This window comes from Hippopotamus amphibius, chromosome 9, assembly GCF_030028045.1.
Source record: "Hippopotamus amphibius kiboko isolate mHipAmp2 chromosome 9, mHipAmp2.hap2, whole genome shotgun sequence".
Lineage (NCBI taxonomy): Eukaryota > Metazoa > Chordata > Mammalia > Artiodactyla > Hippopotamidae > Hippopotamus > Hippopotamus amphibius.
In genome coordinates, this window is record NC_080194.1 from 130,615,999 (window position 1) to 130,630,099 (window position 14,101).

General features: G+C 51.1%; 1 protein-coding gene across 1 annotated transcript in view; it reads right to left on the reverse strand.

The window, feature by feature from the left end:
- Nucleotides 1-14,101, reverse strand: part of LOC130861610 (uncharacterized) — a 169,693-nt gene that overhangs the window by 148,854 nt on the left and 6,738 nt on the right. Inside the window, exons 4-8 of the mRNA XM_057750656.1 lie at nucleotides 9,232-9,302; nucleotides 7,273-7,438; nucleotides 7,062-7,196; nucleotides 6,282-6,465; nucleotides 4,505-4,635 (exon numbers count right to left, since the gene is read on the reverse strand). Coding sequence (XP_057606639.1) covers nucleotides 4,505-4,635; nucleotides 6,282-6,465; nucleotides 7,062-7,196; nucleotides 7,273-7,438; nucleotides 9,232-9,302 — 687 coding nt within the window. The remainder of the gene's footprint in view (nucleotides 1-4,504; nucleotides 4,636-6,281; nucleotides 6,466-7,061; nucleotides 7,197-7,272; nucleotides 7,439-9,231; nucleotides 9,303-14,101) is intronic.

Here is a 14,101-nt window from a genome sequence, read left to right on the forward strand (position 1 = left end):
CAGTGTCCTACACTCAAGGCCATGGGGGAGAAAAAGCAAGCCCTATTAGCCAGCTTCCGCGGTGTGAATACTCCCACCGTGGCCCCTCGCCAGCGCCCCGAGTGCCACCACTGAACACAGACATGGGTGTCACTGGGCAGAAGCACGACACTGCGTCGTATTTCCACACTACGGTTGATGCAAATAACCTCCAGTGCAGAGACAAAAACGTCGTAAAATAACTAGGATAACTAGGTAGTGATGATTTTGAATACTCATTACCTTTATTGCAAATATGACTCATTTTCATTGTAAGTCAGTATAACTTAATCTTTAGTAATGTCTATTTAACAAGCAGCCGGCAGGATTTCTGGAATCTAACCATTGGCTCTGGCAAATTGGTACGAGCCAACCTGACATACCACCGTTCACATGTGGCTGTACACAGTCAGTGCTGAATCAATGCCTGTGACTTGGATGCCCTACTCTGAGCATCCTGGAAGGTGGTCAGGAGCTGTGTCTTCCCCAGGCGTCCTCCCTAGCAGCCCCAGGGCTGGAAGGGAGGACGGGGGACTCACCCTGTTTCTCTCCCCAACCTCTCCTTCACTCCATCAGGCTCTCGGCCATCCCAGCCCGCTGCCCCCCACGTGGAAACTCCAGGGGCTTCTCTGTGGAGGGTCAGGCTGGGGAATTTGCTCTCTGTTGAGTCCTGAGTCCTGGTTTTGTTTCCAGACTGAAAAACCAATCTTGTCTCCTGCCCACCAACAATACGGAGGCGTGAAGGCATTCCTAGCTGAAGCCCACGGGGTCGGTCCCCCCGGTAACCGGCGGGCCCTCCACCCTCCCGGGAGCGCCAAGGCCCTGCTTGATGTGCACTGAGGCATCCCTGAAAAGCCAGTTTCAGGAACAAGATCCTCAGCAATCCACCCCCAGCCCAGGGGACCTCCCTAGTTGGAACAATTTGCTTCCTTGTTGGGACTATAAATACAGGACAGCTGCCCTGCACCCTCTGGGGCTGGCAGTGCCAGTCTCCAGGCGGGGAGACAGGCCCGCGGCATGCCTGGCCCTGATCTGCCTGTATCAGGGGAAATGCCCGGTCAGGGGGCCAGAGGGTGGTGCTCTGGGGGCCAGATGGGAGGGGGCAGGTTAGAACACAGGATGTAGAGTGACGGTTCTCAGTGGGCAGTGACCGTGCTCCAGAGGACTCAGGCACCCTCTGGAGACACTGTGGGTTATCATGACTAGGATGGGGTGATGCTGGCATCTGGTGGGTAGAGGTCAGGGATGCTGCAAACATCCGACAGTGCACGGGGTGGCCCAAGGAGTCAGGAGTGCCAGGATCAGAATCTCCGCTGTGGGCCTGAGCTGGCAGCCGGCTCTGTCACCCACTAGCCTGTGGCTTGGACCACCACCTCACAGGGCTGAGGGCCCTTTACTTTGGGCTGTTCTCTGACCCTCACAAAGCCCACTAGATCAAGGATGTCAGAGAGCAATGAGCCCCGGTCTTGGCTCCCGGTCCCCGAGACAGTGAAGAGCCAGCCGCAGGGGTGTCTCTGCTATACACACGCAAAATGTATACTGTGTGTACATGTGAGTGTTCAATATGCATTCAATATATGCATATATTCTAGAGAGTCTGTATTTATTGACGGCATATTCAGTATATTTTATACATATTCAATATATTCTCAGATACATTTTTTCCACGTATATCTGAATCTGATCTTTCTCTCTGCCCCCCTGCTATTACCCCAGACCAAGCCTCCTTCATCTCCTACTTGTGTTACCATAACCACCTCTTAACCTGGCTCCTGGCAAACCATCAGCCCTCAGTCTATTCTCCACCCTCAGCCAGAATGTGACCATTGAAATATACATCAGATCGCGACCTCCCTCCTCTATACAACACCCTCCAAGGCTCCTCATTTACCCCAAGAAAAAACAATCTGGGGACTTCCTTGGCAGTCCAGTGGTTAAGACTCCGTGCCTCCTTCCACAGCAGGGAGCATGGGTTCAATCCCTGGTCGGGGAACTGAGATCCCCGCATGCCACACGGTGCAGCGGGGAAAAAAAAAAAGCAATCTGTGTGCTCCTCTAAGGGGGTGACCCTGTCCCCTATCGCCCTCCCCACTCTGCTCCAGTCACAAGGCCTCCTTGCCACTCAAACTGGAGCTGAAACTCGCTCACTGTGCAGCTCCTGCCCTGAAGCATGTGCTGGCGCCTCCCCTCTGGCAGCCCCCCAGCCCCTGTCCACCTGACTCACTCCTCACCTCCTTCTGGTCTTTATCCAACATCCCTCCCCAGTGAGGCCTTCCCGGACATCCATCGTTTAAAACTGCATGCCACACCACCCCACCTGCCCCCTTTACCCCTCCTCCCTGCTCTGCTTGTCTCCCCAGGCACCTCGGGCCCTTGAACCCCGGCATGCCGAGTACCTGGCTCCGCTTCCTGCACCCGAGCAGGACACAGGGATCTGCACCATCTCAATCCAGCCCTCTGGGGTCCGAGCGGGACAAACCCCAGTCTGGATGCCTCCAGCCCTGTTCTCTTCTGAACTAAACACTTCACCTCACGCACCCAGCAGCATCCACAGGAGCCTCTGGGGTTGAGAATTCCGGATGGAGACATTTCCGGCAGTAAAGGCACCCCTGGATCTGAGGCTGTGACTGGATGGGCACTGGCCTCACAATATCCTTCTCCATGGATTCTGCGTGAGCAGCACCAAGAAACACACAGCTTTGCACCCAGATGTCTGGTTCCCAGCCCAGCCCTGCCAGGCCACAACGTCAAGGGTTGGGGTCTGGGCATCTGTATATCTAAGAGGCCCCCTACTCGAGTGCTGCCAGAAAGCCGAGCTTTCAGAGGGCAGGGGGTGCACCTGGCACACCTGGCACCATGCCTAGAACTGGGGCCACACCCAGCCCTGTCCACACCTAGAATGACCTATTTCGGTCCAGCTGGGCACATAACAGCCCCAAGTCCTCGGTCCTATGAAAGCAGCCAGCGATACAGGTATTTCTAAATTTTCTGCAACCCAAATCAACAAGCAAGTGTACTTTGAACCCTCCCAGGTTGTTGTGGAATCAAAGCAAGAACACCCCATGCTTCTCTCCTTGACATACAGGCCCTGGGGCTTGAACCAGAAAAATCCCAGCATCTCTAATGCCTTCCAGGAAAGGGTAGGGTTCTCACGCTGAAGTCATCGGCACTGCTGAGATGGGCAGAAATAGTGGACGCAGTGAAAGTCCCCAAAATGTCACTGGCGACACCCAGCCCTGAGCGGTGGATGGCAGGGAGGTTACAACAAAGATCGCTATGTGCCTAGAATGTTCTAGAGGGCACTGTGACCACGAGGGCCTGCAGGAGCTGGCCCCACTGGTCCTCACTGTCGAGTCCCAGCCAGGCTGGGCTGCCTGCTCCCCAAACACACCCACGAGGTTCAGACTCAGGGCTTTGGCCTTGGCCAAACCCTCTTTTTGGAGCGCTCTTCCCCTGGATTCTCAAGGGACCAGCCCAGGTGTCAACTCCAATGTCTCCTGCTAGACCCCTGGCCTAAGGTCACTCAACCACATCCCTGTTCTGTTCTCACAGTGCTCAGCAGCAGCTAAAACCCTCGTTCACTTGCCGTGGTTACTGTCCATCTCCCCCACACTGGATTTTAGGCTCCGGGAGAGCAGGGACTATCTCTGTCTCATTCATATAAGGGCACAGAGTAAGCCCCTCAACTTGCTGGACAAACCGAAGCGCTCACAGGTTGGGCAAACCAGCCACATGGGGCCCCGCCAATGGGAACATGGTTCCTGTGAACATGGAAGGTCCTATCAGGAAGGCGACGTGGGGAGGCAGGCTCCACACGGGGCCCAGATGCATCATTTTCTTTCCCCAGGGAGGGTGCTAAGCCTTCTCCCAGGCTCTCCTCTTACCCGTGGTTGGAGGGCTCTGTCTCAGAACAAAACAGGCAGGGAGAAGGCACATCATCTCAGCACGGCCTCGGTACTCTCAGAAACACTGCCATCAGTCGCAAAGGAGGGAACCAGCCAGGTGTCTCAGAGCCCTCTGAACCTCTCTGGGCTGTGAGATCCCCACACCATGTCTACCCCATGACTTTAAACAGTTGGGAATTCCAGGGGAGGCCTGGACCATGTGTTTTTGACTTGGTGGAAAGTCCTCAGTGCTGAGGCCTGCGTATGGCTAGAGATTTCCTGAGCGATCTCTAGGACAGGCCAGGTCCAGAAGGTTAGTTTGGAGACCCAAAAGGACCGTGTGCACAAAGAAAGACAGATGAGAAAAAGGCCTCCTCTAGGCTCACAGTCAACCTGCACTTGGGCAAGGCTTGCACACACAAGCTAGATTTCTTCCCCTTCTTTGCTTTCACAACCATGCACAACATGCCCAACAGTACACAGCAGTCCTGATATTGAATATCTGAGCGAGTAGACCATAAAAGATCCAGTAGGAAGAGGAGGGTGTCCCAGGAACTCAGGCCCCAGGCAGATCCCGGCCTGGGGCTGGAGAAGCCACTCACCTCAAAGCTTGTGGTCTGAGCCAGGCACAGCTTCCTCACTGATGCAGCCACTGTGGCCACTGTAGCCCAGGACGGTGTCTCTTCCCATTCGTACAACAGGTTGCTCAGGGTTAAATCTCCATCGTCTGGATCTGAGATGGGAAGTGCTGGACCGGGATGATTGCATGGGGGAAATGCCAGAGTGAGTAGAAGGACCCCTGGGAGCCACCTTTACCCCCTGCCAATGCTTCCTTCAGCATGATTCTGGCAACTGGTGAGGGGAACATGCAAAAGGAAATTCATGGCAGTGTTACCGCTAACAGCAAAAGATGGAAAACAGCCTAGGTACCCACCAGTAAGGGACGGCCAAAGAAATCGACTCCAAAGCCCACTTGGGATTGACAGAGAAAACATGAAAACCTCATCCATACAATGGAAGATTATTCAGCAAGAAAAAGAAATCAATTTGTGACACATGCTACAACATGTATGAACCTTGAAAACACTACAGGAAGTAAAAGAAGCCAGTCATAAAAGGTCCCATTCTATATGATTCTATTTACGCGAAATGGCCAGAATGGACAAATCTAGAGGGTCAGGAAGTAGATGCGTTGTTGCCAGGAGCTGGGGGACCAGGAGGTGATGGCAAATGGATGCAAGGTGTCTTTTGGGGTGATGAAAATGTAGTAAAGTTGATTGTGATGACAGAGGCACAACCCTGACTCTACTAGAAGCCACTGAACTGTTCACTTTAAATGGGTGAATTGCACAGTATGTGAATTACATCTCAGTTACAGCTGTTAAAAATAAATAGGATGAAAAGCTCATTCAACTCAATGAGGAATCACCAGGTCCTGACACTAGATGCCCTAGTCACTGCTAGTATCTGTGCCTGAGGGAGGGGGCAGGGGGCAGGTCAGCCTGGGATCTTGGCCTGTGCTCCACGGAGCCAGAGGGAATGCTGGGAAGACCCAGGGCTTCCGTCCCCACCTGCTGGGTTCTCCCTGGAGTGGTGCAGACAGAGTCTGTCCTTCGAGGCAAACCTGATTACCAGCCAGGCCTGCAGAAAAGACCCAGGGGTCCAAGCTGCAGCCCTGCCTCTCCTTAGCTCTGTGACTTCAGACAAGTCATTTTACCTCTTGGAAACAGTTTCCTTAAATCAAAAATATAATAATAGTAACTTCCTAATGGGGTCATAATGAGAATTAAGTTAAATAATCCACATAAAGCTCTCAGCGCAGATACTGGCTCACAGTAAATCCTTGCAAACTGTCAGCAATGAGAATTAACCATCCTTATTTTATTATTCAGGGAAATAGTTCTTTTTACATCATAAAACAAAACAAAACAAAACCTCTCCCTCAGACGCATGCCTTGCTTGTTTCTTTCTGTGAGAAATCATAGAGGGGACCCAAGCTCCAGCGGATGCTGTATGTTGGCAGGAACTTCCCAGAAAATCAGGAAACCTGAGTCAGTTCACCCCCAAACAGTCAGGTTGAAGGTCCATCAGATGTAAGGTGGATTCTCCCACAAAAGCTGGGAACCAGAAGATTCCATCTCCACTGAGGATCACCCAGGGAGGAGGCCAAGACCCATCCCGGGCCATGTGAGCCAACAGAGACTTCCAGAGAAACTTCTAGAAAAAGAGGCTGCCTCTCCTGACAATGGCCACTTTCATAAACAGTTCAAGGGTGTCCAGACAGGGACAGAGGAATGAAGCCTATGCTTGTCTTGAGCCTCTGTGGCCAGAGGAGGCTGCGAGGCTCACCTAAGGGTCCCTGTGCCCACCCTCAGTCACCTGTGACAGCCAGGTCCTGGGGCATCTCATGCAGCAGCGTGAGGGACGAGAGGGTCCGCATCTGCACAGCACTGACCTCCCCGGAGAGGGGCCCCACGGTGTCCAGCTCGGTGCAGGAGGCCTCCCTCAGCATGCCTCTGGCCTGGAAGCTCTGGACACAGGTCAGGTGGGAGGCCAGGCCCGGCTGCTGGACCGTGGGGGGAAGAGGCAGAGACTCAGATCAGGCCTGGGCAGTGAGGGAAACCCCCACCCCCGCCGGGGGCCCCCGAAACCAGCGGCAAGGGCCAAGGCTGGGGGGAGCCCACTGGGAGCTACCTCGGAGCTTCAGGACCCCGCTCCGCATAGATAGAGGTGGAAAGCTAAGAAAAGCAAGAAAGCGCGGAAATCATAACCCCGAGGAGAGGACTGATAAAGCCTCCGCTGGAAAACGAAGATCACCGAGTCCGCAGGCCTCCATCAGCCTCCAGATGCTGAGACTTTGCATAACTGGCAGGGAGCTACTGATCGAACTGACCGGAGGGGAAGAGAGGGCAAGAAGGGGAGGGGGAGGGGGAGGGGGAGGGGTTGGCGGGGGAGGAGGATGAGAGCAGAGGAAGTGGGGGGAAGGGAAAGGACAGATGCTGCAGGAGAGCACAGGAGCTGAGAGATGGAGAAAACACAAAGAGGAGGAGGAGAAGTCTAAGGAGAGGGGAGGGGAGGAGAAGGCTAAGGAGAGGGGAGGGGAGGGGAAAGAAGGCGGAACAGGAGAGAGGATGGGAGGGGCACGGGCCCAGCACTCACCTCCGCTGCGGGCAGAGCCTGGGAACGCAGGGAGGCGCGCACCCTGCGCGCGGAGCAGCGCGCCAGGTCCTTGGTCTTGAGCAGCCTGGTTCCGCGTTGTTGATACGTGGTGGGACACCGGCCCAGGATATCCAGCTGGGCGAGTGGGACCCAGTCAGCCCCCTCCTCCCCCATCACTCGACCACCCACCCCCTCCAGGCTCGAACCTCACCTCCTCGACGGTCTGGGGGCTGTGGGCCCCTGGGCGACCCTGCAGGAGGCTCAGCACAGCGCGCTTCACGTTCAGCGCCCAGCGCGGCTCGGCCTGGCCGGGACACAGGCGCGCCACGCGCCCTGCACGCAGGACGAAGCGCAGGGGCACGCGGCCCAGGGCGGCACTGTGCAGGCGGGCAGGCGTCAGGGGGGCCCCTCCAAGGCCCAGGCCGCCTCTTCCCTGTCGGGACCACAGCATCCCTGCCCCTTCTGCGTGCCCCACCTCCATAGGTCAGTCCCATGAGAAGCACCCAGGTACCCCCACAGCCCCCAAAATGGTCCTTCTTCCCCCCTCAGCTCAGCTCTCCAGCAACTTCTCAAACAACACAAGAGGCAGCCAACTCTTTCCTCCAAGCTGCTGCCAAATCTTGCGGCCACCTGGACAAAGTGTATCTGTGTGAGCCCAGCTTGAATAAATCGAAAGCTGAGTTTCCAAGGGCATCTTGCATTGCAAAGAGTCTCACATTCCCAGTCCACCAGGGAGGTACTTAGCATCGCCCACTCATGTTCTATGTAAGGAAACTTGAGGCTCAGAGTGGGAAGGTGACTTGCTCAGGGCCACAGCTGGGATTCGAACCCAGGCAGGATGGCTGCAGAGTCACAGGTCTCAGAAACCCTGAGCTGGAAGTGACAGACTCCAGTACCATACAGAGGAGGAAATGAGGACCAGAGAGGGGGAGCTACTGGAGGGGATCACCTAGCAAGTCTGCCAGGACCTGGGACCAGAATTCAGCCCAATGCTCTCCCTGCCACCCCTCACCTGATGACAAGGAGCCTGTGTCTGGTGTGGCCTGGTGAGGGAGGGGACGGGGAGAGGATGGGGCAGGGTGGGAGTGAGAACTGGGGGAGTGTCCACCTTTGTGGATGGGCGTAGAAGAGATGCCCCATAATGAAGGGGAAACTGCCAAGGCCCCCAAGCCCACCAGCCAGCACGCACAACCTCAAGGGACACAAGCGTCCCTAAAGAACTTCTTCATGGAGGTCACCGCCCCCTCTCCAGCTCCAAGGGGAGTCTGCGGGCCCCCACTGGAGGCAGCCCCCAGGGTCTCAGGCCTCAGGCTAGAGAAATGCTAATGGCGCCCGCCCCTTCCAGAATAGCTAGTGTCAGTTTGATCTCTCCAGGAGCTAACAGCCCTGCCCACTGACTTAGCATTTCTGATGAGGCGCCCAAGGACAATAGCCCAGTCTGCCCCCACGGAGAAGACCACCCTGAGCTTTTCAGTGGGGAATCCATCTGCCCCTCGGCCGCATCCCCCATCGCTGTATCCCCACACAAAGGCTTTATTTTTTTAACAAATGAATTTGCAATAAAAAAGGAAGAGGAATCGGTGGAGATAGGCTTGTCTTCAGGCTGGCGGCAGGACTGAGCTTTGAAGCCACTGTCAGGAGTCCTGGGAAACACTACCGAGAGAGAATTCCAGGCTTGGCTGGGTCATAAAGGGCGGCTTGGCTTAGGAAGGGAGAAGCTATGGGTCTCCAGGAAAAACCCCCATCACCAGACAGAGAGGGGGGAGCAGAAGGGCAGGCCTCAATGGGTGGCCAGTGTCTTCCAGAATGTTCTTAAGGATGAGGCCCAGAGGGTGCTGGGCAGACATAATATCTGGTCGTGCTGGGAGTAACAGCCAGGAAAACATGGGGCGAGTTCCTTCCAGCAGATAAGGGAAGGCCACCTGAGGCTACCTGGAGTCACTCAAGGCTCCCACATCACAACAACTCCCTGTGGACCTCATCGATGATCTGGTCTGGCTGTTTACACGGCCAACGCAAAGGTGGAACCCTCCGAGATGGCCTCTTTCTGCTGCAGGGGGTTTACTCGAATTGCGTTCTTCCAATGTAATTTGGTTCACCCGGTGGCCACGGGAAGAGGGAACACAGCTCACGTACCCAGCCCCATCGGGAGCAAGGCCCAGCGTCTTACCTCAAACTCTCTGACTCCTTCAGAACTTCTACCTTGGACCCCAGGATGGATGTCACCTGGAAGTGCCGGAGCTGAAGCAGAAAGCACTGAGAGCTGGTGACCTCTCCTGGGAAGTCCCAGGACCACGCCAGCACCCCCAATCACCTAACGTAGTTCTGCGACCCAGCGTGACCCATGTCAAGGGTTAGGAAGAGGGAACTGTCCCTTGATCAGAAGGTTCTAGTGTCGGGGTGGTAGATGTTGAATACCTCTAGGGGTAAATGATTTAAATAGCCAGGCGCCTCTGCTCCCCACTCAATGTATAGAAACGTCTCATTTTGCCCCCAAAAGGCCCTGGAAGTTTGAGAGAGAGATTCATATGGCTACACAGTATAAGCAAAAATAAGGTAGGACTGCAAAGCAAACCAAAAAAAAAAAAGCTTTGTCATCGTGAGTGAAAGACTTGGATGTTCCAACATCACCGGGGTTGTGCACCTGTGTGTGTTGTGTGTGTGTGTGTGTGTACTTACTACAAAAGATGGGCTCTCTAAAGATGGATAAAGTCACCCCTAAAACCTGCCTCCCTAACCTGACTGGTTTCACTTTTTTTATTAGACTATTTTTAGATCAGTTTTACATTCACAGCAATATTGACACAAAGGTATGGAGATTCCCCAAATACTCCCTGCCCCCAGGTATGTAGCCTCCATGTTATCAGCATCCCCACCAGAGTGGGACATTTGTTACAAATGATGAACCTACACTGACACGTCATCACCACCCAAAGTCCATAGTATACATAAGCGTTCCTTGGTGTCAGTATATTCTATAGTTTGGACAAATATATGATGACATGTATCTACCATTATAGCATCACATACTTTCACTGCCCCAGGATTTCACTTTTTCAAAGCAATGAATTCTCATTCTTCTTGTCTAAAACCAATTCCCATGTCTCCTCAGCACCAGCTCCCCTCCCCCAACAGAGGGTCTGTGATCTCCCCAGTAACCCAGGCTTGAAATCTCGGGGTGAAATACAGTTCCACTTGACACTGAGATGTGGTCCTGGACAATGAATCCATCAGCCACGTTACCAACACTGCTTATACCTGACTGTTTGCTAGAAAGCTATCCATGATAATTGTATTCCTTATACTTTAAAATTTAGAGCCAGGGGAGTTGTATTTTTTTTAACCTATTGAACTCCATACTTTAAAAGGGTAAACTTTATACCCCCAAGTGCCTGGAACACTGCCTGGTACATAGTAAGTGCCCAATAAATGTTTGTTTAATGAGTGAATGAATGGGTGAATAGGCCATCCCAAGGGTTTACAACACAGTCCTATGGAAAACTGTATTTGTGATTTTATTATGAAGATTAACAGGAAAATTAAAACTCCTTAGTGAAAGGTGCTTCACAAATAAATTGGCTGGAAAGTGCCAGTCTACTCTAGAGCAAGGGATCCTGCCCCTTAATAATTTGCTCGTTTTTTACTTGAATATGTGTATACTAAAGGAGTTTGTGATTAATCTTTCTCTTTCTCTTCATCCTCCTTTTAAACTTTGTAAATCTGATTTATCAATCTCATCTTCACTTTTTGTATTCTCCTGGATTATGTCCAAGGCTTGCAAACCCAAAAGTAATGTATCAACCTGTAGTACAGAATGCTTTAAGCTGCCAGAAACTGTCACTGGCAATACAGAGCTGTCATTAAGTTCTTGGCAGTACATCTGTCAAATGATGCACTGATAAATCAAACAGATATGACATCACCTTAATCCAACAACTAGACTAACCGAGTTAAAAATCTAAAAACAGCAAGGAAAGATCAGGGACACTGTGATCCCAGCATGAAGGCAATCTACATGCATTAAAGGCACACTCAGGGCTTCCCTGGTGGCACAGTGGTTAAGAACCCACCTGCCAGTGCCAGGGACATGGGTTCAAGCCCTGGTCTAGGAAGATCCCATATGCCTCAGAGCAACTAAGCCCATGTACCACAACTACTGAGCCCACATGCTGCAACTACTGAAGCCCGAGCACCTAGAGCCTATGCTCTGCAACAAGAGAAGCCACTGTACTGAGAAGCCCACACACCCCGCGCACCTCTACGAAGAGTAGCCTCTAGCTCTCCACAACTAGAAAAAGCCTGTGTGCACCAATGAAGACCCAGTGCAGCCACACTTGGTGCGATCCAAAGCCCTGCCCCAGCTGCACTCTGCAGCCCAGGAGCCACATTACCGGAGCTGGCTTGAGTCACCAGAGCTGCTTTCAATGACTTCAAGTACACCCTTCTGGTACTGTGAACTCTAGGACATCACAGATAGCTCATTAAAAAATAAATAAAAAATTAAAAAAAAATAACACGAAAACCAAACCGTCCTCCCCCCTTCCTGGGCGTGTGTGTATCTGAGGGATCAGGCAGCCTAACCTGACTCTTGCCTAAAGACTAATGAGGCCTAGAGGCTTGGACTTGAATAGTACACAGCAATGGGGCGGGAAGTAAATGGAGTCACTTATTTAAATATCATTAGTCAGTTTTTGCTCAATGAGGGTCTTGTCAAAAGCAGATGGTAACCTGTACCAGCCCCCCCACCCCCCAAACAATGCTAACTCAGGCAAGGACTGAATGTTTGTGCCCTCCTCAAGTTCATATGCTGAAGCTCTCTCACTGTGATGGTATTTGGAGGTGGGGCCTCTGGGAGGCAATTAGGTGAGATGACGTCATGAGGGTAAGGTCCTGGTCCAATGGGATTGGTGCCCTTAGAAGAGGAGACCCGGAGAGCTTGCTCTCTCTGCCATGTGAGGAAGACAGTGAGAAGGTAGCTGTCTGCAAGCCAGGGGTAGAACCATCTGCAAGCCAGGGATAGAACCCTCACCAGAAACTGACCATATTGGCACCTTGAACTTGGACTTCCCAGCCTCCAGAACTGTGAGAAATAAAATTCTGTTGTTTAAGTCAATAAATAAATAAATAGGTAAACTTTATAGCATTTTTTACAATAAAAAATTAAAAAATAATGTTTTAAAGGGAATGAAGTTCTGCTACATGTTACAATGTGGATGAACCTTAAAGACGTTATAAAAAGTGAAAGAAGCCAGACACGAAAGGTCAGGGTTGATTGTGAATTGTTTGTGATACGTGGCAACTTACATGAGGCACCTAGAATAGGCAAATTCATAGGGTCAGAAAGCAGAATAGAGGTTACTTGGGGCTGTGAGAAGGAGAAAAGGGGAGTCGGTGCTTCTGTTTAGATGATGAAAATGCTCTGGGGATGGAGAGTGGTGATGGTTACACAACATTAGGCTGTACTTACTGCCACTGAATTGTACACTTGAAATGGTTAAAATGGTAAATTTTATGTTATGTGTATTTTACCGAAATAGAAAAAATAAGAATAAAAAATAAAAAGAAGCAAGGCACAGAAGAGAACATCCTGTATGATCTCATGAAAGGGAAATTCAAAGACAGGCAAAACTAATCTATGGTGCTAGAACTCAGGAAGAGAGAAGAAAGGAGGTTATGGGGGTTCCTTGATCTGGTAGTGTCTATATAGGAGTGTTTAACCTGTGAAACTCATTGTTCTGAATATGCATTTTCACCCTTTCCCCACGAAAATATTTTAATTGATTGCTTGCCACGTGGCTATAAATTTTCCATTTATACCACAAATCTTTGAAATAAGCCAACTCTTTCTACCCTTGCCAACATTTGATATTATTTTTTTAATGCTCAAAACAAAGCAAACAAATAAAACTGCAGCAGTACACAATTTGCTTTGTGAAAACTGGCCCTGCAGAAAAAAACAACTAGGAGTATTTTGCTGGACATTAAAGGACAGAAAAGACTAGTAAAGTGGCAGCTCTGACCAGAACCAACATTTTGCCTAGTTGAAGAATTCAGAGGCAGCTCAGAGCCACCTCACAAAAGACCCCATCCTGTGATCTACATGAAAACATCACAAAACAGTTGTGAGAAACTCTTGCTGGCAGGCACTCCAGCCAATTCAAAAACGCTTCCCAAGTAGGACACAAGACTTTGGTGGATGGGGACTTCCCTGATGGCACAGTGGTTACGAATCTGCCTGCCAATACAGAGACACGGGTTCAATCCCTGGTCCAGGAAGATGCCACATGCCGCAGAGCAACTAAGCCTGTGTGCCACAACTAAGCCCGTGTGCCACAACTACTGAGCCTGTGCTCTAAAGTACTTGAGCCACAACTACTGAGCCCACGTGATGCAACTACTGAAGCCCGCACACCTAGAGCCTGTGTTCCGCAATAAGAGAAGCCACCGCAGTAAGAAGCCCACGCACCACAACAAAAAGTAACCCCTGCTCTCCACAGCTAGAGAAAAGCCCGTGCACAGCAACGAAGACCAAACACAGCCAATAAATAAACAAAAATTTTTAAAAAAAGAAGAAACCTACAACCACCAAGAGAATTTAGCTCATAAGTCCACCTTGAGCAAACCCAGTACTAACACCACCACTGTCCACTATAGGCATATTTCATTTTATTGTGCTTCCCAGATACTGTGTTTTTCATGAATTGAAGGTTTGTGGCAACCCTGCATTAAGCAAGTCTATCAGCACCACTTTCCCTAGAGCATTTGCCCATTTCACGTCTGTGTCACATTTTAGTAATTTTAACAATATTTCAAACTTTTTCATTATTTTATTTGTTAGCGTGATCTGTGATCAGTGATCTTTAATGTTACTATTACGACTCACTGACGCTCAGGTGATAATTAGCATTTTTTAGCAATAAAGTATTTTTTTAATTAAGGTATATACTCTTTTTAGCCATGATGCTATTGCACACAATAAATGACAGTATAGTGTAAACATACCTCACATGCACGGGGAAACCAAAAAGTGCGCGTGACTC